A 21,725-nucleotide genomic window follows, 5' to 3' on the forward strand; every position below is an offset into this window, starting at 1 on the left:
TATATTTAAATTTACAAGACCTTGTCTCTGTCTCCTCCTCACTCAGTTAATTCACTTGTAATGGCACACAAAAAATGTTGTGTGAAATACCCAGTCCACAGATCATCCCCTGACAGAAGCTGAGGTTATTTTGATAAGTTCACAAGCCATTAGAAGGACATGAAAGCACAACACTCTCTTCAGAGGCTCCAAACTTCCTACAGCTTTCTTCTGAAGTACCACACCATATATTAAAAGAACACAGAAATAGATGAGCCTTTTTTGTTTGTTTGTTTCTCTCCCCAGAACTTGGCTGGATCTCAAAAGTGTATGTGAATCGACCTGCAGTGGTGAGGCATGCAGAACAAATTAAAAAATGGAAAACTCTGCAAGGTAATTGGCAAGTAAGTGCTGCTCTTATGCATTCTGTTCCTGTATTTTTAAAGCAGTCACTCTCCCTCTCCAGGCTGTAATATTGAATTTTTTTCAAGATACATGTAAACTTAAAGGATGTGCTTGTCCATGGCTTATTTTAGTAATTTGTATTTGATGATGGTGGGATGGAATAAGGTGATGCATTTATCCAAACAAGTTAAAAACCATATAACTCATGACTGGCAAAACTGCAAATGGATTTAAGTCATCTTTATTCATGAGTGGATTAAATTGTGTATTACTATCCCCCCACATTTATTCTGTTTTCCAGACAGACTTCTCTGCATGCTGCCTTCTTATTTTTTAATTTTAAAGCTGTAAGATATGATCATGGTCCCTGTCAAATTTGACCTACCTGGATGATTTTTCTTTGCTTAAACATTCCCAACGTGTGTAATATCATTGCTTAGCTAGTTTTTTTTTAGCTAAAATTCAAAAATCCTGACTGGCTGTGGCATTTGGTGGGGGAAGGAGCCCGCTAATGTCAGGAAAACTGACTTTTCAGCTGCTGAGATAAGGTAAATGGGTGGTTATTGTCCATCTTAGTACAAAAAGACAAACTTTTTCTCCATCCACCAAGCAGCTGTTCTGCCAACAATGCTTGGGATGCCTCCCCTCTGCACACTGAACAAGTTGTTTATGTGCAACAGTAGCTGAAAAGCTGGAAGATGGATGGAGATGATGAAGGATCAATCTGAAGAGTGGAATGTAACAGAGCAAAAGCAAGAATCATTTAATTATACTCAGTTCTTTCAAAAGTTGTTCAGAATAGTTGAAGGGTGTCAGAACCATCTCTCCTCTGTTTGGACATTGTCACAGCAGGGCAGTCATGTGCTGTTTTCTTAACAGAGGTGATTTTGAACCTGTACATGTTTGAATGTGAGCAGCATTGCAGATTCAAATTCTGTAGCCTGTTTCCCAAAATACCCAACTGGAAAATCCTTTTAAAAAGCCTGAAGGTTATACCAGTTCCTGAAACCCCCTGACTACATCTGCCTTGATGACTGGGATTCATGTCGTAGGAGAGGAAACAAAAATTCCCTCAAACAGAGGATAAAAAAATCCAAGTAAAAGTAACATAAAACTCTTTCTAGGGTAAACCCCTTTCAAATAATTATAGGATGAAAGGAGGAAGCAGAAACAACAGTCAGGCTTAGACTAACAGGCCAGTGGTGGTTCATTACCCCATTGCCATTGCAAACTCTCCCCCTGTACAAGTGCCCTGTAAGAGAAGTCAGCTTTGAGTGAAGCCATCACTGTAAATGAGCATTTTCTGGAAGACCTTCATCAGATAATTCAAAATAACATCTTAAGCTCAATTTTTGCTCAGAAAAAAAAAAAGCTCATAAAATTTTTAGTTATGCTTCTGTTCCATTCTTTGATTAATAAGTCTTTTAAAATTCTGAAGCATTTCCATCTAAAGACTGCTTTAATTGACTGCACCAAAATTACAGATGTTTTTTTATTCCTGCTTCACACAAAAAGAAGTGGATCCTTTTGAGGTCCTTTTGAGGGAGTATCCTCTGTACCATTAGATCCTGCTGAAGACATGAACAAATACCTGCCAGTCTGTCTATCCTAAGCCATTATTTGCTTATATGTTACATCCCATGCATTTCCCCACTGTCAGAGTGAGAGCCAGGCTTCTGATTCCTGCACTTCTGAGGCAGTTTGGCCTTGGAAGTGCAAACAGAAATGTTCCATTCCTTGCTTTGTTCCCTTTGCAGGCAGCCTGGCTGCTGAAAGCTGTCACCTGCATAGACCTCACCACTCTCTCAGGTGATGACACTCCTTCAAATGTTCAAAGGCTGTGTTTTAAAGCAAAGCACCCTATCAGAGAGGATCTGCTCAGAGCCTTGGACATGCATGATAAAGGTATGGTGGCTTTGGGGGTGTGTGTTTTCTAGAGGAAATGTCTGTGTTTCCTTGTAATTTTCTCATTTCTTGGGAAGAACCTTGGTCCACTGCTTGGACCAAAGGGGAATCAGGCCTCTGACTGAAGCCATAAAATATCAAAGATTAGTCTTTTTTTAAAACTTGGATTTCTGGACTCTTCAGACAGTTGAAGTATAAAATATGAGGTCAGTTATCTGAGAGCTGGAGAGAAGAGCACTTTAGCTAGAAATGCAGGAGATCTGCATTAACATAAAGACTGCTCAGTTGCTGCTGGGCTCAGCCTGGCTCCACAAGTAAGAGCAGAGCTTGGCAGTGCAGTTTCTCTTGCAGCAATTTGCTGATCAGGCATAACTGTGATCAAGTCTAAACTGTGTTGGCATTAAACTGTGAGCCTGTCAATAAAAACCTTGGAGTTTTAACTGCTGCTAATGCAGACTTGCTCCCAGGGTCAGGTGAAGGAATGTGAGGGAGGAAACAGCACGAGAATTACCTGGATCATTTGAGCAGCATAACAGATATCCCTGATGTGCTGCTTAAGATCCTTGTGAGAATACAAGAGTGGGAGGTGAGGACAATGCACATGTGCTCCTGGAGAAGGTGGAATTCTCTGTATGTGGCTTTTGCTTTTGCAGGTATCACTGCTGCAGCAGTTTGTGTGTATCCTGCAAGAGTCTCTGATGCTGTGAACACCCTCAAGGCTGCTGGTTGTAACATACCAGTGGCTTCAGGTAAGCTTTATTTGAAAATATCCCATTAAATAATTTGATATTATAAAATACATAGAGAAACCCAGAGGTTTGGACTTGCTTTTGTGTCAGGGAGTAAGGTGAAAAGGTAACAGGTGGAAGGAAGGGAATGGAAGGAGGATTTTCTTCTGGTGTAATCTTTTGTTGTCTTCCAACTTCAAGCTGATCAGGAATGCCAAGTCTTTTTGCTGGAAGCTCTTCAAAGAGGCCTTTAAAATAGATCAGTGTGTTTCTCACCTGGACAGAAGAAAATGAAATAGAGTGCTGGACAAGTATCAGTATTCACTGAGTAGATGATGATGATGATGATGATGATGATGTGAGTTCTAATAAAGGGTTTTTTCCCTATCATGTTTGGCTTCTAAGTGCAATCCTGTATCAAGGTTTAGCCCAAGGCAGCAACTGTGCCACACTCCTGCCACTTCCAGGATGGAGGGGAAAAGAGAATTGGAAGAGTGAAAGTGAGAAAATTTGTGGTTTCAGATAAGAGCTGCTTTTTTGTGCACTCCCAGCCCACTCACCAAGAAGAGGCCTTGACTCTGTGCTGGCACTGCTCTGCACTTACCAAACCATCCCTGGAGAGCCAAGGCTGTGTCCTGCACAAACCCAAACCAGCCCAGCTACAGTGAGGATAACTATCCCAGCCAAAAGCAGCACATCCTACAGGCTGACTTCAAGGATGCTGTGAGCAGAGCCAGGGGTTGTTGCCTGAGCAGCCACAGGTTCAGGACTTTCACATCCAAAATCTAACAGGGTCAGCACTTCTCCAGTCACCACACATGAGGGACAAGTCCTGAATGTGCAGGAAGCAAGAAGTACAATCAAAGAATTACTCAGGTTGGAAGGCAGCCCTGGATATGATCTGGTCCAACCCCCTGCTCAAAGCAGGGGCTGACTTTAAAGTTAGACCAGGTGTTTAATGCTAAGATGCATGTGAGTTTTTTGTTCTTGTTTCATTGTTGTGTAGGGGAAAAATATGTACTAAATGCATTTATATGTCACAGAGAAAGACAATCTCTGACAAAGCCATTATTTTTTCCATTTCCAAAGTTTCCTTTGAGTTTTGCACTTAACCATCATAAACCTAATCTTAAATAGAACTCATTGAAAGCAATTTTTGCTATATTGTGATGTAACCATTAAACAATTATGATTTAAGTCAAGATACTACTTAAAAGAATTGGGACAAATTAAAAATGTATATATTGCTCCATATCTGAGCTCCTTGTTTGCTCAGTTTGCTGGAAGCAATAGGTATTGTGCTTTTATCTAGGAGGTATTGTGCTTTTATCTGGGAGGTACTGTGCTTTTATCTAGGCTGTTCTGGAAAACATCAAGGCACGTGAAAGATCTTTTCACAAGATGCATTTACCTTGCTGGAGATTGGTTTTTGAGGCTAGAGCCAATGCTTCTTATTGGTTAAGAGAGAGTAGGATGAAGTGCCTGTAGATTTTAAAATCATGGCAAGCATTACACAACAATAATAACGTTGAGACTTTTTGGTGTATTACTGGTATTTTCAATTTTATGGTCAATTTATAAAACTTTAACACATTCATGAAACATTTTTTCCCTCTACCTGCACCCCTTTTGTGCTAGTGGCTGCTGGGTTTCCATCTGGACAAACTCCTCTGGAGACCAAACTGGCTGAAATAAAGCTGGCAGTGGAATATGGGGCCCGAGAGATTGACATTGTCATTAGCAGGAGTCTGGTGCTGACTGGCCAGTGGGAAGGTAAGGAAAAAAAAGTTCCTATGGCAAAGAACCTAAACCTTTCTCTATGCACCTGCTGGGTCTGTCTTTGTCTCTTCCCCAAATCCCTCCATCAATCCTTGGAGAATTTGGTCTCTCTCTTCAGAGTAATAATCTGGGGCTCTGAGCTAAATAAAAACTATTTAATCCATTTATGAAAAAAGGTTGCATTTTTTGAGAGGAATGCTGTTGGAAGCTGTGGCAGGCTGGGCAGGCAGAATGACTTTGTGGTTTGACAATTCAGGTCTGTTCCCTCTGTGCCTTTCGAGGATTTTGTGTACAGCATTAAAAAAAAAAGCAAGTAAAAGCCCAATTATTGGAAGGGTTTTGTTAGAAAGCCCAAGGGGCTGCTAGTGTAGATGATACCTTTTAAAATATACATGTTTCATTTCTTGAGGAAAACACGGATCTTAGTTGTTTTCTTTTTGCTGAAAGTTGAGGGTACAAATTGACTCTTCATATTATTATTGATGTTCTGGCATCTGTAGACTGCTACTAATTAGTAGGAACAATAATGCTGAAGATGGTTTTTGCTCTAATTGCATCCTTAATGTACTGTGAATGGCTTGCCTTAAGTGCTGACAGTGCTCCTATAACTAATCTCCATGTGAAGGTAGACACATCATTGTCTTGGAATGAATTTTTCCATACTGGCACTGTAATGCAGTGCCAGAATATCCTGTGTGCTTGGGAGACTTTATAATAAAACCCTGGTACCTGACTTTATTTAAGAAAATAACAGAAATCAGGGTAATAGATCATGTTTCTGGTCTTCTTGCAATTAGCAGTTAAAATTGAACCAAAACCCCCACATATTTCTGCATCTGTGTCTCCAGGACTGGGTTCCTTGCTGTAATATTTTGGCCTCTTTTGAAGTATTTGCAATTTCCATACATTGTCTTAATTATTCAAGGATTGATAATTTGATTTTTTTTAATATGAAGGAGAACTCAGAGGAGAAATACAGGGCTTGGATTCAGAGGGAGAATTTGGATCATGACTGAAATGAATGGGAGAAGAATTACTCTTTGTGGTCACAAATGACAAGGGAGGAGTGCACAGACACAGCAGTGATGGATGTGATGTAAAGCTGTCACTTTACTAAATAAGAAAATTAGGGATGGCTTTTAATTTGGTGTGCATATTCTTTTATCCAGAGCTGAAGTCTTGACAAGGTTGAAAGCCATCTTTATTTTAGATATGTATTATATATATTTATATATATAAATATATAACAACCATATATTATTGTATATTTTATGTATAATATACAATTACTTTATAAATATATAATAAAACATCTATTTAATATATTTATATATTATGTAATTTTTATATTATTTATAATATACATATACATATACACACATATATATACACATATATATACAGATACACGCACACACATAATATATCGATATATATATTTTTTTTTTTTTAATGATGACAGAATTCAAATTATTTCCAAATGTTTTCCTAAGTTTGTTCATGAATCTGAATCTGTTTGTGGCATATGTTTACATGATCTTGAAAAAAAGCTACTTCAGGAACAGAATTTACCTGCCATGGAGATGCCACAAGGTGAAAAATTTCATTATTTAACTTTCCTATATAAATAAAGGTATTTTATTAGGTGATCTGGATATTTTGGTGAAAATCTAGTGTTATGTCTTCTTGTTTAGCTTTCAATAGATATGTTGCTTGTGTGGTTAAAGATAATACAGAATAATCTATAAAATATTTATAAGGAATCTAGAAGAAGGGATAAAGAAGGATTTTTTAGGCTAAATCCCTATATTACATAAAATTAAGTAGTGCAGTACCTGTCCCTGTGTTTAAGGTGCTTCATCAACTAAAGCTGCCTTGCAGTTCTATTAGAACTTATAATGATGATGATGATGATGATGATAATAATAATAATAATAATAATAATAATAATAATAATAATAATTTACTTCTATGGGTATTTTCTTATGCTGACAGTCTTCACAACTTCAGAAGATATTGAAAAAAAATCTGTGGTGGAGTGCTTTTTTGTGAATTTCTAGCTTTTCTTCTAGCCTGTGCAATAATTGGGGTCACTACAATAGAATGGTGTTGCTTTGTGATTTGCTTCAAAGGCTTGTTTGGGTATTAAATATTTTAGTGTATGTCCAATTATGTCAAGTTATTTTAAAGAAGTTCTTGAATATTGCTGGAGCTCTGTATGACACTCAGAATGCATTTTCCAGATCTTTGTGAAGTAATTGTTAAGATTTTTAAAATAATGCTGAGTATGAAAGCAGCTTTATTGGACAGCTAAATTACATCAGAAAATAACATGAAATGAGATATAAGTTTATGAATTTACATACCTTTTAGAAGCTTTTAGCTTTTAAAGCAATACTACTTTAAAGTAGTTTACTCAGCTTTTGTCTTGCATTACTTGACAAAGTATGGATTAAACATAAATTATCAGTTTGGACACAGAATGTGGAGCCTTTTTGTGAGCAGTGATCAAGTTGACCAACAAATTGTTGAAATAGACTGGATCTATTTATTATTCATTTTTCCCCCCTGTCATCAGCATTTGCTGTACTCCTGAAGCTGTGTGGGGTGCAGTAATGTCAGTGCTCATTGCACAGCTGCTGGCAAACACACACCTGGACATGCTGCACTGTCAGGGGCTGCAGGAGCATTGTTAACCCTTCATTTGCTCTGTGGCAGCTCAATTTTCCTGTAAGAAAAGGGAAAAAAAACCAGTTATACTCTGAGAAATTTGGTCCATGGTATAACCCCATTATGAAAAGCTTTTTTTTCACTGCTGCTCATTTTTTAGGTGTGGGTTTAGAGGCTTTGATCAGGGATTGGGACCTTATTTTGTGCTACATACTTCATCAACAGCACAGGCTGAACACACTCCCTGCTCCAGAGCCTTGGAGAAGCTTCCCCACGTTGTTCAGGAGGGTTGTAGCTGGATTTACCATTTCTAGATGTGCAGAGTGCCCTGCTGCACTGTGGTGTTTGCTGGGTTCCCAGGAGGAAGGGGGAATTGACAATATGATTCCATGTTCTTAGAAGGTGAATTTATTACATTACATTACATTACATTACATTACATTACATTACACTTACATTACATTACATTACATTACATTACATTACATTTCATTTACTATTATTTGTATTATATTATATTATATTATCTTATTATATTATATTATATTATATTATATTATATTAATTATATTATATTTACTATTATTATATTATATTACTATTATGTATATTATATTTATTTACTATTATTTATATTATATTTACTATATTTATATTATATTTACTATTATTTATATTATATTTACTATTATTTATATTACATTAGATTAAATTTCATTATATTACATTGCATTATATTACATTGCATTTACAATTATATTTATATTATATCATATCATACTATACTATACTATAGTTATACTATATTATATTATACTATATTATATTATACTATATTATATTATACTATATTATACTATACTATATTATACTATACTATATTGTATTATAGATCATATTTAGTATTATTCATATTACATTATATTACATTGCATTATTACTAATATCTATATTACATATTACATTACACTACATTACATTATATCATATCATATATCATATAATACTATATTATACTATACTATATTATACTATCTTATACTATATTATATTATGCTATACTAAACTATACTAAGGAACAGTGAAAGGATACTTACAGCAGTCTAAACAAGATACTAATTAAAAACTCATGACTCTCTCCTCAGAGTCCCAACACGGTCTGACCATGATTGGTCATTAAATGAAAACAATTCACATGTTGGATAAATAATCTCCAACCACATTCCAAAGCAGCAAAGCACAGGAGAAGCAATCAGATAACTTTATTTTCCTTTTTCTCTGAGGCTTCTCAGCTTCCCAGGAGAAGAAATCCTGGCGAAGGGATTTTTCCAGAGAATGTGACAGTGGCACTGCACAAACTCTGTCAGGTGCTGGCAGAGCAGCTCGGGCTCCTGAAGCCCAGCTCTGTCTCCAGAATGTGAATCCCTGGAGTTGCACATGTGTGAGGGAGTCGTGTTGTGCTGATAGCCTCGTGCTTGTCATTTTGTTAACAAACCTGCCATTAACATGCCAGACACAAGGGGCTCCAGCTCATTCTCCAGTTTCCAGCCCATCACTATCACCTTGATCTTTTGGGCTAACAGAAATCAAGACATCTTCTCATCTCAATTTCTATTCATTGTCACTGATTAGATAAAAACACCAGAAATTTGAATTTTTTTAAAGAAAAGTGATTTTATCGCCACATTTTTGAAAAAAAGCTATTCTGTAAAAAAATTAAGCAATGTGGTTTCTTCCCTCCTTTAATATTTTCATTTCCTTTGTAAGGGATCTGGATTATCCCCTTTATTTTGTGATTTTTAGGACTAATGTATTACACCAAAGTAACAGACTATCTAGACAACCTAGCACAGATTACAGCCAGCAGAAATTATCAGGGATGTTTGCTTGGGAAAGGTACATGGAAGGAACATGTTCTCTGCTGTATTTAACAGCTGCTAAAATTCAATATAATGTACTAAATATTCACAGTGTTAGGAAAATGACAAGGACACTTACAACTCTTATGTTTTATAAAAGTGGAATTAAAACCACAGCTACAAAAGCTTTTTTTTTCTTTCCCTACAATTTTTTTTTTCTGACTTCTTTAAATACATCTAGTAAAAGCAGATGTAAAGTTCATGAAAATTGTCAGGTAGCTCAAGTGGTGCAAAGTAGAAGAGTTCTTTTGTCACATCCATTTTAACAGCTGGGTCAGTAGAGCTACTGCAGACTGTATTTGTGAGCAGCTGGCTCCAGGTATATTCTGTATAGGCTGGCTTGCTTTGGGGTTTTTTGTGGGTTTATTGGTTTGGGTTTTAGTGGCTTTTTGCTTCCTTTTTTTTTTTTCCTCTGGCTTAAGATTTATCTGCTTTTAGAATGGATAATATTGGTTAATATGCTGGAGAGTACTGGCCATTTGCTTTGAGAGCTTTTTCTTTTTCCTTGTTTTTAGGAGTCAAAAATAAATTCTCTTGCAGCCTCTTCGTGGTGTTCTTAGCTCATTAGTTGAAAATATGCCTTCAGGGTGTCCTGTGGCAGAGTTTTTTGACCAAAATCTTTGTGCCACTGCTGCTAAGCAGAGATGCTGTGTGTGCTGTTGCTGCACAGCTCACAGATATTCCTGCATTGGTAGCACCCAGCTTTGATCCTGCTGAACTGAGTCCTTAAGTGCTGGACTTTTTGGCAGCACAGACTGTCCCTCAGGAAGCCCAGCACTCCTTGAAACACTGAGTGCATTCTGAAGTGTGTCTGACTGCACCCATACTTGAGATGTTGGCCCAAGATTTTCAGGATAATCCTGTTATTTGAGCCTTGATTTAAATCTGACTGAGCACTGAAACTTCTCCTTTTATTTTTGAGAGGAGTGGGAGTTTTTAGACTTGTTCTGTATCAAAGCAGTTCCATCTTTCAGTGGGACTGGGGTGCTCTGGCCCAAACGAAGTTGCATTTTTGTCTTTTACTGTGGGGTCAAAAATGCCCTGTGAATGTCAGCTGTTGTCTGCAATAATTGGCCTCTGAATAAAGAACAGCCTTTCTGACCCACACACCTGCCCCACTGCAGTGTGCCCACTTTTCCTGCACCCCAGCCAAGCTGCCAGACACGGGGGATGGAGGATCCTGCGTGGCTCCTGGATGATGGGTGCTGGCAGGAGCAGTACACATGCACCAGCCTGATGCTAATTGCACGGAAAAACACCTTCCAACTGCAAGGGAGGCTGCTGGAGCTGCAGTGCCAGGGAACAGCAGCTGTGAGCATGGAGTTTCTTTTCATGGGATCCAACCTAAATGTACATTTTGTTGATTTTGTTTTGACATTTTTGGTGGCGTATCTCGAAGGTAGGGAAAACTTTTTCCTCTTGTTACCAGAACTAGAAGAAGAAGAAGAAAGCTGCTTTCTCTGGGTTTTCAAAAGCTTCAGGAAAGAGTTGCTCCACAAAAAGAGATTTCATTTGGATCTAACATGAGCAGGGTTATTAAATGCACCAAAAAAAAAAAAATAGCACAGGTCCTTTGTGTTTCCTTTTTGAGCCTCGATTTGATGTAGGTTTCTGGAGCATCACCAATTGATCAATAAAACATGTTAGACTGCATGCTAGTTCTGATTAATTCACACCTTTGGTACACAGTGAGAAGCAAGGTGAAGCCTGGTGTCTATAAAGGGACTTGCTAAGTGCATCAGCCAGTTGTCTGCTAATGTGTGCAGCCTGTCTCAGAAGGCCAGCCCAGCAATTCCAGCCCTGGACACCCTGGTGTGCCCATGGCATCAGTGGGATGAGGGCCCTGCCACAGCTGCCAAACCCTGCCCCACGCTTCCAGGTCTCACTTAAGGGCTGAAGGGAAAAGAAGTCTGGTATTGCTGAGAAAAACAAAAGCCTTTCTAGCCTGGACTGCTTTAGCAAGACCTGTTTAAAGGTGTATTTTGGCCTTCTGTCAAAGAACTTTTTGATTATGTGATTGAAGATTGAGTCCAGTTTGCCAAAAGGACCCTCTTGCAAAGCATCCTCTTTGTTTATTTTGCATCTTAGGTTTTTTTTAAATTCAAAATCCAGAAATGGTGACTTTGCACTGTAAGAGCTGCTTTTCTCCCCACACTAGAGCAATCTTAAACATCCCCAAGCAGCCAACTTCTGACAGCAATGCTTCATTAGTTTCTGGCTCTTTTAGTCTCCCTCTGTGGAAACTTTTGTGGGAGCACTGCTGAATTTTACCAGGAAGGGTGAAAGGGAGGGTTTCACTGGCCAGGTGCAGAGGAAAACACAGCTATCTCTGAGTACTGATTCAATGTACTACCATATTTATTGCTGGGAAAGCTGGTTTAAGATCAGTCTTTCCTATCATAGCATTTTTTACTGCTGATGTATTCATGGGTATTTAGTGCATTTGGATTTTGAGAGAGCAGGCATTAATAGCTATTAAGTAAAGTCTGAAACTGCAGGCGTTGTTAATTACCTCCAGTCATGTAATTTATTGAACTTACAAAACTTAAGTTCCTGAGTGCTACGACTAATTATAAGATTGGAAATTAATCCAGAAGTGGAAATCACAGCCATACTTGAAAATATCTCTCAGGCAACCTTTGATCATTTCCACCTGCTTTTGTCCCCAGGTCTGTACGAGGAGATCCGTCTGTGCCGTGCAGCCTGTGGAGAAGCTCACATGAAAACAATCTTGGCCACAGGTGAACTGGGCTCCCTTGCCAATGTCTACAAAGCCAGTATGATAGCTATGATGGCAGGTAAATACCCTTGGTTCTCCTTTTAATCTTTGCTGTATTATTTGTGAGGTTTATAACGTTCCAGTCGTGGAAGTTGGGTTTTGTCGACGGTAGAAAAAATTTGTGTGGCAATTACTGTGCCTGCAGGTGGAGTAATGAAGTGTCACTTGTTTGGTGTAACCTACAAAAAACTGCATGAAATGTTAAGTGAGGAGCTGCTGAATGGCAAGGGTCGTAGGAACAAGTAAAATTTGTTGTCAAACATCTGATCAGAGTATTTAATAAAGGCATGGGGGGCAGAACCACTTCTGGAGGCAGCTGTGGTGACCTGTAGATAAATGTAAGGGGAAATTCCCAGTGCAGATGCATGCCAAAAGCTCTCAGTTTTGGTTTGTGATCACTTCTAACCACCTCTGAGAGGGCAGCTCAGGAAACCAACCTTCCAGAACAGGATAGAGCTCCCAGGGGCTCTGCATTCTTGGTAGTTGTGACATTTTTCTTAGCTTAGCACCCATTTGATCCCAGATTTTCAGCACTACCTTCTCTCTCTGCAGCTTTGGTACAACTTTTCCTAGCTGAACCAGGATTATAGCTCTGTGTTTTTATGCTGGGGATGCAAAATTGGGAATTGGCTCCCAGGCACTTGCTTTTCCCACCATGTTTCAAGTTTATTTCTATCAGTGTAAAGACACACCGAGAACCACTTGGGTTAGTCTGTCTTCTAGACTTCCCTTCATTTGTTATGGTGATTTTTTTTTCCTCCTTTTTTTTTTTCTTCAGACTTGAAATTCTTACAGTAAAGCAAGAAAAACATAATCAAGTGTCTTGTCAGTATTTCAACAAATATTCAGCTTGCTGCTGGCCTCCCTGTTACCACACACAATTCTGTGAGTGGAATGGAGAGCATTTCAGGCTTCTAACAAGCCCAGCCACAATGTCAATTAGCGTCATTTGACACAGAGGATCTGTATTATGCCACTAAATATTGCTTTTAATTAGAAGAGGTGTAAGAAATACACATTTCCTCTTATTTAAGGTGATGCACTAATCATTGTGATCACTTTTTGTACCACTGAGTAGTGAGAAAATTCAGCCTGTAAAGCATTTTACCATTTTCAGAATTTTGCTGGTGCAGTTTTTTTGAAATACAGCAGATGGCTCTATTGTTAATGATTTTCCTTGCCTAGTTATTCATTTTACAAGATACTTATCCATCTGAATATATCCAGGAATTTCCTTATTTCAGTCTTTTGCTTGTTCTTTGTGGGTAGGCATAAAAATAAGAATTTATTTGCACTCTACATGCATCCATTGAGGGCCAGGCTTTCAGACTCCGACTTGCCAGAACTGCTGAGAGCCTCGAATTCCAGTTGAATTTTGTTTTATTTGTATAATTTTGGGGAGAAAGTGAATCCACAGTATGGTGGATTCAGCTGAAAAAGTGGCTTTAGAAGTTCTTGCTGCCTCTGACCACTTCCTCCTCTCCTTTACAGCAAAATATAATTCCTTCAGCTGTGCTGTTAGAAGTGCTTCTCATGTGTCATTGTCAGCTGAGTTTTCAAAGAATTCCAGTTGAAAATTATTCCAGAAAAGGGTTAACTAGTTAGCTGTGGGGTTTGTGCTTGGTTGGCAATGTTTTAGGTTTTTTTTAAAATGGTCACAGCCTCAGTAATCTGGTTCAGAGGCTTGCTTTGCATGGAGCTGTATCAGTGCAGCTGGGGATGTGCAGTCCCCACACTGTTCTTGCTGCACTGTCCCTGATGCCAGCCTGTCCCTGGGGAGCACCAAATCCTGGGCTCACAGGGGTTTGCAGTGCCTTGCTGAGCATGTGTGACCCTGGCACACATCCACCAGGGTCCTGAAGCACAAAGCCACCAGGGCTATAACATATAAAATAGAATATAATTTATAGAATAAAATAGAAAATAGAACATGTAAAATATAAAATATAAAAATATACTATATTATATTATGTTATATGACATTAAATTACATTATATTATACTATATTATATTAATACTAAAATAATATATTAAGTATATTATTATATTAATTATATTATATTAATTATATTATATTAACTATATAACATTATATTAACTATATTATATTATTTACTGTATATAATTATTTATACTATATATTATATAATATATAAGAATATGTAATATCACAATATATAATTTACCTATATAGAATATATTATTAATACACTATAATTAAAATTATATATAAATATAAAATATAATTTATATTATATAAAATATAATATACTAGATTATATTTATACTATATTATACTATATTGTATTAATAATAAAATATTATATTAAGTATATTATATTCATATTTTTTATTATACGTTTCATATATTATATTATATTATATTATATTTATTATCTTATATTATATTATATTATATTCTATTATTATATTATATATATTATATTATATTAATTATAATTATATATTATATATCTTATTATCATTTATATTAACTATTTAATTATATAATATTATCTATAATATTATTTACTGCATATAATTATATATAGAATATATAAGAATATGCAATATCACATAGATAAGAATATGTAATATCACAATATATAATTTACCTATATAGTATATATATTATTAATATAATTAAAATAATATATAAATATAAAATATAGGATAAATAAATATATTAAAATATGAAAATATTTCATTTTATCTAATATAAGTTAGTATATTATATATATAATTTTCCTCTATGTAAGCTGGTGGTTCCTGACTCCTGTTGTCTCTGCAATAATTCTCCATGGCTACTTTTTCTTCTCTGGTAAAGTCCACAAGGGGAAAGACATCAGAAAGGGAGGAGGCCCACAGGTATCCTAAATTCTTTAAACCATGCCTTTACCAACTTGACTGACATGCCCCAAATTCTTCTGGAATATTGAAGGAGCTATTTCTGGGTGAAAGAGGCTGAGGTGCCTGTGAGGGCAGTGACTCAGCTGGCACCAATAACCTGTGCAGTGCTGAGGAGGGCAGGGTGGCAGGGGGCTCTGCACAGCCTCTGTCCCACTGCCAAGGGAGCACCTCGGGTTTGGAAAGCTGCCTGGGACAAACCCCTAGCTCTGCATCAGGGAATGTGTCCGACCGGCTGTCTGTCTCTGTCTCTGTCGGACATGCGTGGGGTGGTTCGCGTGGGACGGTTCGCAGGCAGCCCGCGTTGAACAGACGAGTCTGGACTCCTCTATAGTTCAGTCTTCAGGTTGTTTATTAAAGCTTATCTCTAAGGTTTTGTTCTGCCCAGCCGAGATCTGACCAGCAAGGCAGCCACAAGCACTCTCTGCCCCTTTAGGGCGGTCGCACATTCTTTTACTGATAATTGCGTATGTGATATTTACAATTTTTCTCCAATACCCATCACCTTTATTAAACAGTGCACCTTTAGCATGAACCAATCTAAAATGCACACATCACAGAGAAGATGGATGACAATAAGAAGGAGAAAAGCCACGAGGTCGGGCCTGAATCCTCCATCTTGCCTCCATTAGACCCCCCTGTACCAAAATCCTAAAACCTACATTCTATTCTACAAAAACACCTGCCCTACACCATTCAAACCTCAGAAACCTCCAGACCCTCATGCTTCGATAGCACGACCCTTGAAGGGTCAAAATCAAGCCACCAGGTGCTCTTGGCTACATTCCAGGACTTCTGAGCCCCCCAAGGAGTCTCCCTGGGACTCAGAGCATCCGAGGTGATGCGCTGAGTTCCCACAGGAATGCTGGGTTTAAACCCTCCACTGCCATTCCTTGTGCTTCCTCAAGTCCTGGTGGTGATTGGAGTGCATGAGCTTCTCAAGAAAACTGACTGCATCTCTGACTCTGCTTTGGGGACAGAGAGTGAAGTAATTAAAAAAAAAAAAGTGAAATACGAGACAAAGATAATAACAGACAAAGCAAAAGACAAAAAAAGTCAAAAAAAGTCAAAAACCCCTGAGATCAGTTGTCAGTTTCTGGCTTTAGGTCTCATGCTCAGTACAAAAATCAAGGGTCCCCCCCTCAGTAGCATCAGAGTTGTATTATGTGCTGATTAATTATGTGTCTGCAACTTCAGCTTTAATTTGATATTAAGTCAGTTTTTAGAGCCCAGAGCATTTGCAAATGAAAGGCAAAGCAAGGGAGGAGGCTGGGTAACACATAAACAACATTTCACTGTGTGTGTTTTACTTACCTGAACTACAACCGTGCTGGGTTTATGGGGTGTCTGTAAAGGGCACAAACTACCTGTAAAACATCAGAAATCAGAAACAGCTCCTTTCTGTGGCTGTGACCTGTCTCTGAATGCTCTCCAGGGTGGCAGAGGAGTTCAGCTCTGGGCTGGAGGACCAGGATGGGCTGGGGGCAGGTCAGGGAGTCCTTACTCTTAGGAGTGTGGGAAGAGTGCTTGGCCCTGGCTGGTGACTGAGGATTTCTGGGCCACTGTCAGTGCAGAGGTGGAAGCAGCTGGTTGCTTAAGGGGCTTACCAGGACAGTGACTATTGCTGTGGAATTATACTGGGAGCTGATCCCTTCCCTGTCTGCTGCAGCATTCTGCATAGTCTGTGGTTCTTCTGCATCTTCAGCATCACAACAGCGTTGTTGTGCTCTGGTTAACATCACTGAAAGTTTAGTGCAAAGAACAAGCTCAAAACACACTGTGGAAAAACCAAGATGCAGCGTGGCAGGCTGTCTCAAAGTTTGGAATGATATCATGGACTAAGAAAGTTTCTGAATTAAGTGTAAGATCCAAAGATGGAGTATCTTTAAGTACAATCAGCCTAAAAGAGGTTGGAACAGGAACAAGTGACTTCATTTGTTCTGGTACAGAACGGGGAGAAATAAAAAAGCCAGCAGTATGAAAATGCTGATAACAGCATGTTCAGTGAGGCACTACAAGGATGCTCCCTTAAATGAGGTAATTGCCTACAAGCTTAACAGTGATACTGCAGCTAATCACTAGAAATAATGGAGGCGTGATAGATAAGCTTGGAGTTGAAAAGTTCCAACAATGCAATCACAATCTCCTCAGGTTTGAATTGCTGATGAGGGGCCATACAAAGACTAGGAGGAAAAAAAAAATAGAAAAATAGAAAAATAGTGGGGCTTGAGTAGAGCAGACCTTGAAGGAATGTGAAATGAGACTTAAAAATCTGTCTGGAGCTCAGTAATATGTGTGTGCAGGGAATCAGAAGTGAAGGAATGGAAAGTGGTTGAGACAGGCTAGGGCAGGCTCTCATGAAAAGTCTTTCCAGTTGAGTCAACAGAACCCTGCATGGGTAAGTAGAGGACAGAAGTAACACTTGAGAGAAACAAAGATGTTGGGGGAAAATAAAGATGCAAAGAGTCTGTGAAGTGAGAACGGAGTTAGAGTGCATACAGTGAAGCCTCATTTGTTTGCAGTTTGTTAAAAACCCAGACGTGCATGCCATGGCACATTTTGTTATGCATTTATTTATGTGCTTACTGAGCTGTGTGCCTGCCTACACAGCCATCCATGTCTGAGGGGAGATCTTTATTTGGGGCCATTCATATTTGTCAGAGCAGGATGCCTGGCAACTCTGCTAATTTTATGCAAAGTCTGTTCTATTAATGGTATTCTCCTGCAATCAGAAAATAAGAATATATACCCTCCAATAAAGTCCAAGAAGAAATACCAGTGTAAAACAGTGTAAAACTTGTCAGCTCTGTACCTGCTTGTTTGATTCTGTGTTACCCACACCACCACCTGAGTTTCTCCCTCCACCATCTCCCCTTACAAACAGAAACAGTGCTACTTCCAAGCACCAGCTCAGGAAGCAGGAGATGGGTTTGAGGTTGCAGAATAACTTCCAGCATCACTTTTGACAGCCCTACTTGCCTCTCTGGTTTTCTGTGTGTAAAATTAATGCTTGCACATTTTATAGAACCTCTGTGAGTGTTAGTAAATTAAGATATAAAGAGAAATGTGTTCCTCTAGTTAGAAGGTAGGAATTTTTGTGCCTGTGCATGGAGATGGAAAACTCTTGGTCACGATTCAAATTGGGAAATGGAGCAAGAGAAGGCCTGGAAGCTTTCTGGTGGGAGCTGCTGGCTGTGATTTCCTGGTCCAGCCAGCCCTGGGAGTGGCAGTGGTGCTGGGAGCCTGCAGAGCTCCCAAGTGATGCTTTGTGCCCTGCAGCCCACAGGAGCAACAGGGAGGTCCCTTTCCTCCTACTGTGAGAACAGCAGGAGGAAAGGGAGCCAAAACCTCCTTCCAAAGGGGAGAGTTCTGTGTGCTCCCTGTGCCCCTGCTCTGGCTGTTTCTCCTCAGAAATCCCAGGCTTGTCCTTCTCTCTCAGGACAAGGGTTTGGATGCTGATTTCTGCTTCCTGACCTTTAGGGAAGGGGCTGTTTATGCCCCACCTTTTGGAACTGGCTGTGAAAGAGCATCCACTGGCAGAGTAACACACTGTTGAGAGGGGTCAACTTTCTATTAGCAAATTATCCTCAGTGCCTGAGTAGCACTTTGCTTTTGCTGATACTCAAGATCCTTCCAAAACATGTTAATTAAGGAATATCTAAATGGTATACTTTCAATTTATAACAACTGATGCAGAGAGGTGAGAAAGCACCCCTGTTGGGTTAATTTTCCCCATGAATGAAACCTTGTTTCTATGTTAAATAACTTGTTAGGATTCGAGCTAAAACTTCTGAAGTTTCATATCACCTCAGACTCAGAAATTGTTGCACAGTGAATAGTTCCAGTCAAACATACCAGCAAAATAACAGGGCTTCCTGGCAAAAAACTTTGCATCTGTGAAGCTCCACTATTGAAGGTAATGGTTTGAGAGAATGCAATTTTAAAACATGGAAATATTATGTAAAATCAATAGATGTACTGGGTCCTATTTATTTCTTTGATATTTCAGGTTAGGTTTTTTTATTCTGTCAGTAGCAGGTGTTAAATTCTACTAAACCAGTGAAAAATAGAAATAAATATTTAATTTACTGTACCTATCAATTATATAAAATTGGCTTATGAAATATTAAAAGAGATTGCATGTAGGAGCACTAGTTAGAAAATCCAGCTCCTTAACAGAAACCTGATATAGATGTGGTAATATCATACACTAAGCATGATTTTAGGGTTGTAGGTGCTGGATTTTTTTGTTGTTATTGCTCTTTAAGGTATCAAGGCCTAGTGGTTGTGCCTGTCTAATTTGAAGACATATGCTCATAGCAGCAGCAATGTAGATTTAGACTTGTGAAGAGAAATGTGTTGAGTGGAAAAATACATCAGGAAAATGTGCTCTTGAACATCATAAGGTTATTTTAAAAAACTGTGGATACTCACTTGGATTTACCACTTAATCATAAGGACACAGGGAAAAGCAAAGAGGCATAACAAGAGATGAGCACAAACAGAAGTGAAAAACCAGCTGAGCCACAAAAGTGGGACAAAACCAAGAAGTTTCCTATAAGGAGGGCATGGATTTTTTCCTTACCTGAATGTTAAAGCTGCATGTTAAAACACACAGATATCAATATAAAGACATCCATGAGCCTTTAACAAATCATGCCCTAATGGTGCTGATGCTGCATTTTTTAAAAAAGTGTTACATCAAGAAGTGCAGGGAAACCCTGAACACCCACATTCCTCCCTGAACTACACAGGACTGGTCAAATGCAAATGCATTTATCACAGAAAATGCTCATTTCAAAGGTGCTTGGGAACAGTCCCTTCCAGCTTGCCTCTGTGGCTGCTTGCAGTGTCTTTGATGAGTTACACAAGGAACTTGAATTTCCTTGGCAGGTACCTGGGTTACTTGGAGTCTGTCTCCCAGCCTTTCTGTGTTCTTCTGGTTCTTGTTGTTACAGCTCAAATTGTGAACAAAAAATTGAATATTTTTCAAAGAATTCCCTTCTTTGACACCATACTTGGGAATTTCATCCCCTGGGAAATGTTCCTGATTTGGTTTTCTTGTTGGTGATTTTTTTTTTCAATTCCTTTTTATAAATTATAGTTTTAAAATTCAGTATCTCTTAGATGAGACAATTGAAGATTTCTGCCTGCACTTTATAGTTACCAAAGACAATAGCTTTCCCAGAGGTGTCTGTAGTAGTCCTCCTTCTGAGGGAATTTTTCAAAGACTGAATTGACAGCAGAGGCCAAAGTCTTCGTGGCAAGTCAACAGGGATCTGACATCTGATTGTCTTTTGTACCTTTGATGTTTCTCTCCTGCTAGCTCTTTGGGCTATGAAGTGATTTCTCTGCAGTGTACAACTGCAGCTGATTCCTGAAGTTGAGTTATCCCTAAATCTAAGATGTAGAAAAGATTCCTCCTTGGTGATACCAGGAGCTCTTCTAGGGTACAACATCTTCTTTCCATCACCTCTGCAGTCATGCTGCCAGTGCAATGTCCAATTTACCAGCCTATCCCAAACATCTCAGGGGTGAAATCTTGTAGTTTGTCACTGTTAAATCACTTTTGGTCTGTGATGGACCAACATGGCATGATGCTCCATATTCCATGCATCACACTGAACTTAAATGGTGGAATACAAAATTGTGAGCCATATCTCTTCAAAAGCCTCCTTCCCACTAGTCCTGGAAAGTGAACATGTGGAGAACTCACAAAGCCATCCTCATAAATGGAGCTTTGGAACAGAGCTGACCCCAGGCTGTGGAAGCAGCTTGGTGGGCTATGATGGAGAGGGATGCTGTGTTTCTTTGGATTCTACTCCCCAGGAAGAGGAGGGGTGGCATTTTTCAGCTGGTTTTCTGCTACCCTGACACCATACACATGCTGCTGGTAGCTAACTAATTAGGTTTATGTTGTGATCATGCACTGTGTCTGCAGCTGCTCTGGATCTCAGCACATCCTGGTTCTCTGCAGCTCATCAGTTGCAGGAGAGTTACAGAATCCTCCAAGGCAGAATCCTCCAGGAATTTCAGCTGGGTGGACCCAGTGCTGTTGTAACCATGCCATTTCCAGTGCCTGGGTTAGAATCACAGCTCAGCTTTAAACTCAGTGTCTCCAGAGAAAATGGGGAAAAAAACTGAAGAAATGCTTGGGTTTTTTTTCCCTAGAAGTAAAACAAAAATATCGCAGTAAAATAAGCAGAGCTACTCCATGCCCTTCAACAACATCTTGGTGAGTTTATTTGCAGGCACTTGCTTCTATAATGAAGTAAGAACTGAAGCGAAGAGAGGAAATCAAGAAGAAATTAATATATTTTCCTCTAAAATGTTGAAGAGATTGAGTAAAAAAATAAAGTTAGTGAGAGGTAAAGAGAAGCTTTTAGGTTTGAAGTGTTCCTGTGCCTTTTTTGCTGTCTTAAGAACTCAGTTTTGGAGTGAAACATGGGAACATGCAGAGCACTTTGTCATCTAAGTATAGAAGTGCTGCAGATAAGAACAAATAATTATTAATCAGTAACACCACTGTATTTTGCTGCTTCCTGTTTAATGAATGCCTTGTTCATGACAGAAGCAGGAGAGATCTGAGATTATTTGAGGGGAATTTTTGTTCAGCGGAAGGCAAAGGAAAGATAAGAACAGAATCAGTTAAA

At 38.7% G+C, this 21,725-nt stretch overlaps 1 protein-coding gene across 1 annotated transcript in view; it reads left to right on the forward strand.

The window, feature by feature from the left end:
* The window catches only part of DERA (deoxyribose-phosphate aldolase), a 49,510-nt gene that overhangs the window by 8,245 nt on the left and 19,540 nt on the right, over positions 1–21,725 (forward strand). Inside the window, exons 2-6 of the mRNA XM_050969942.1 lie at positions 286–383; positions 2,142–2,289; positions 2,943–3,038; positions 4,656–4,790; positions 12,055–12,183. Of these exons, the coding sequence (XP_050825899.1) occupies positions 286–383; positions 2,142–2,289; positions 2,943–3,038; positions 4,656–4,790; positions 12,055–12,183 (606 nt within the window). The remainder of the gene's footprint in view (positions 1–285; positions 384–2,141; positions 2,290–2,942; positions 3,039–4,655; positions 4,791–12,054; positions 12,184–21,725) is intronic.

This window comes from Serinus canaria, chromosome 1A (genome assembly GCF_022539315.1).
Source record: "Serinus canaria isolate serCan28SL12 chromosome 1A, serCan2020, whole genome shotgun sequence".
In the NCBI taxonomy this organism is placed as follows: Eukaryota; Metazoa; Chordata; class Aves; order Passeriformes; family Fringillidae; genus Serinus; species Serinus canaria.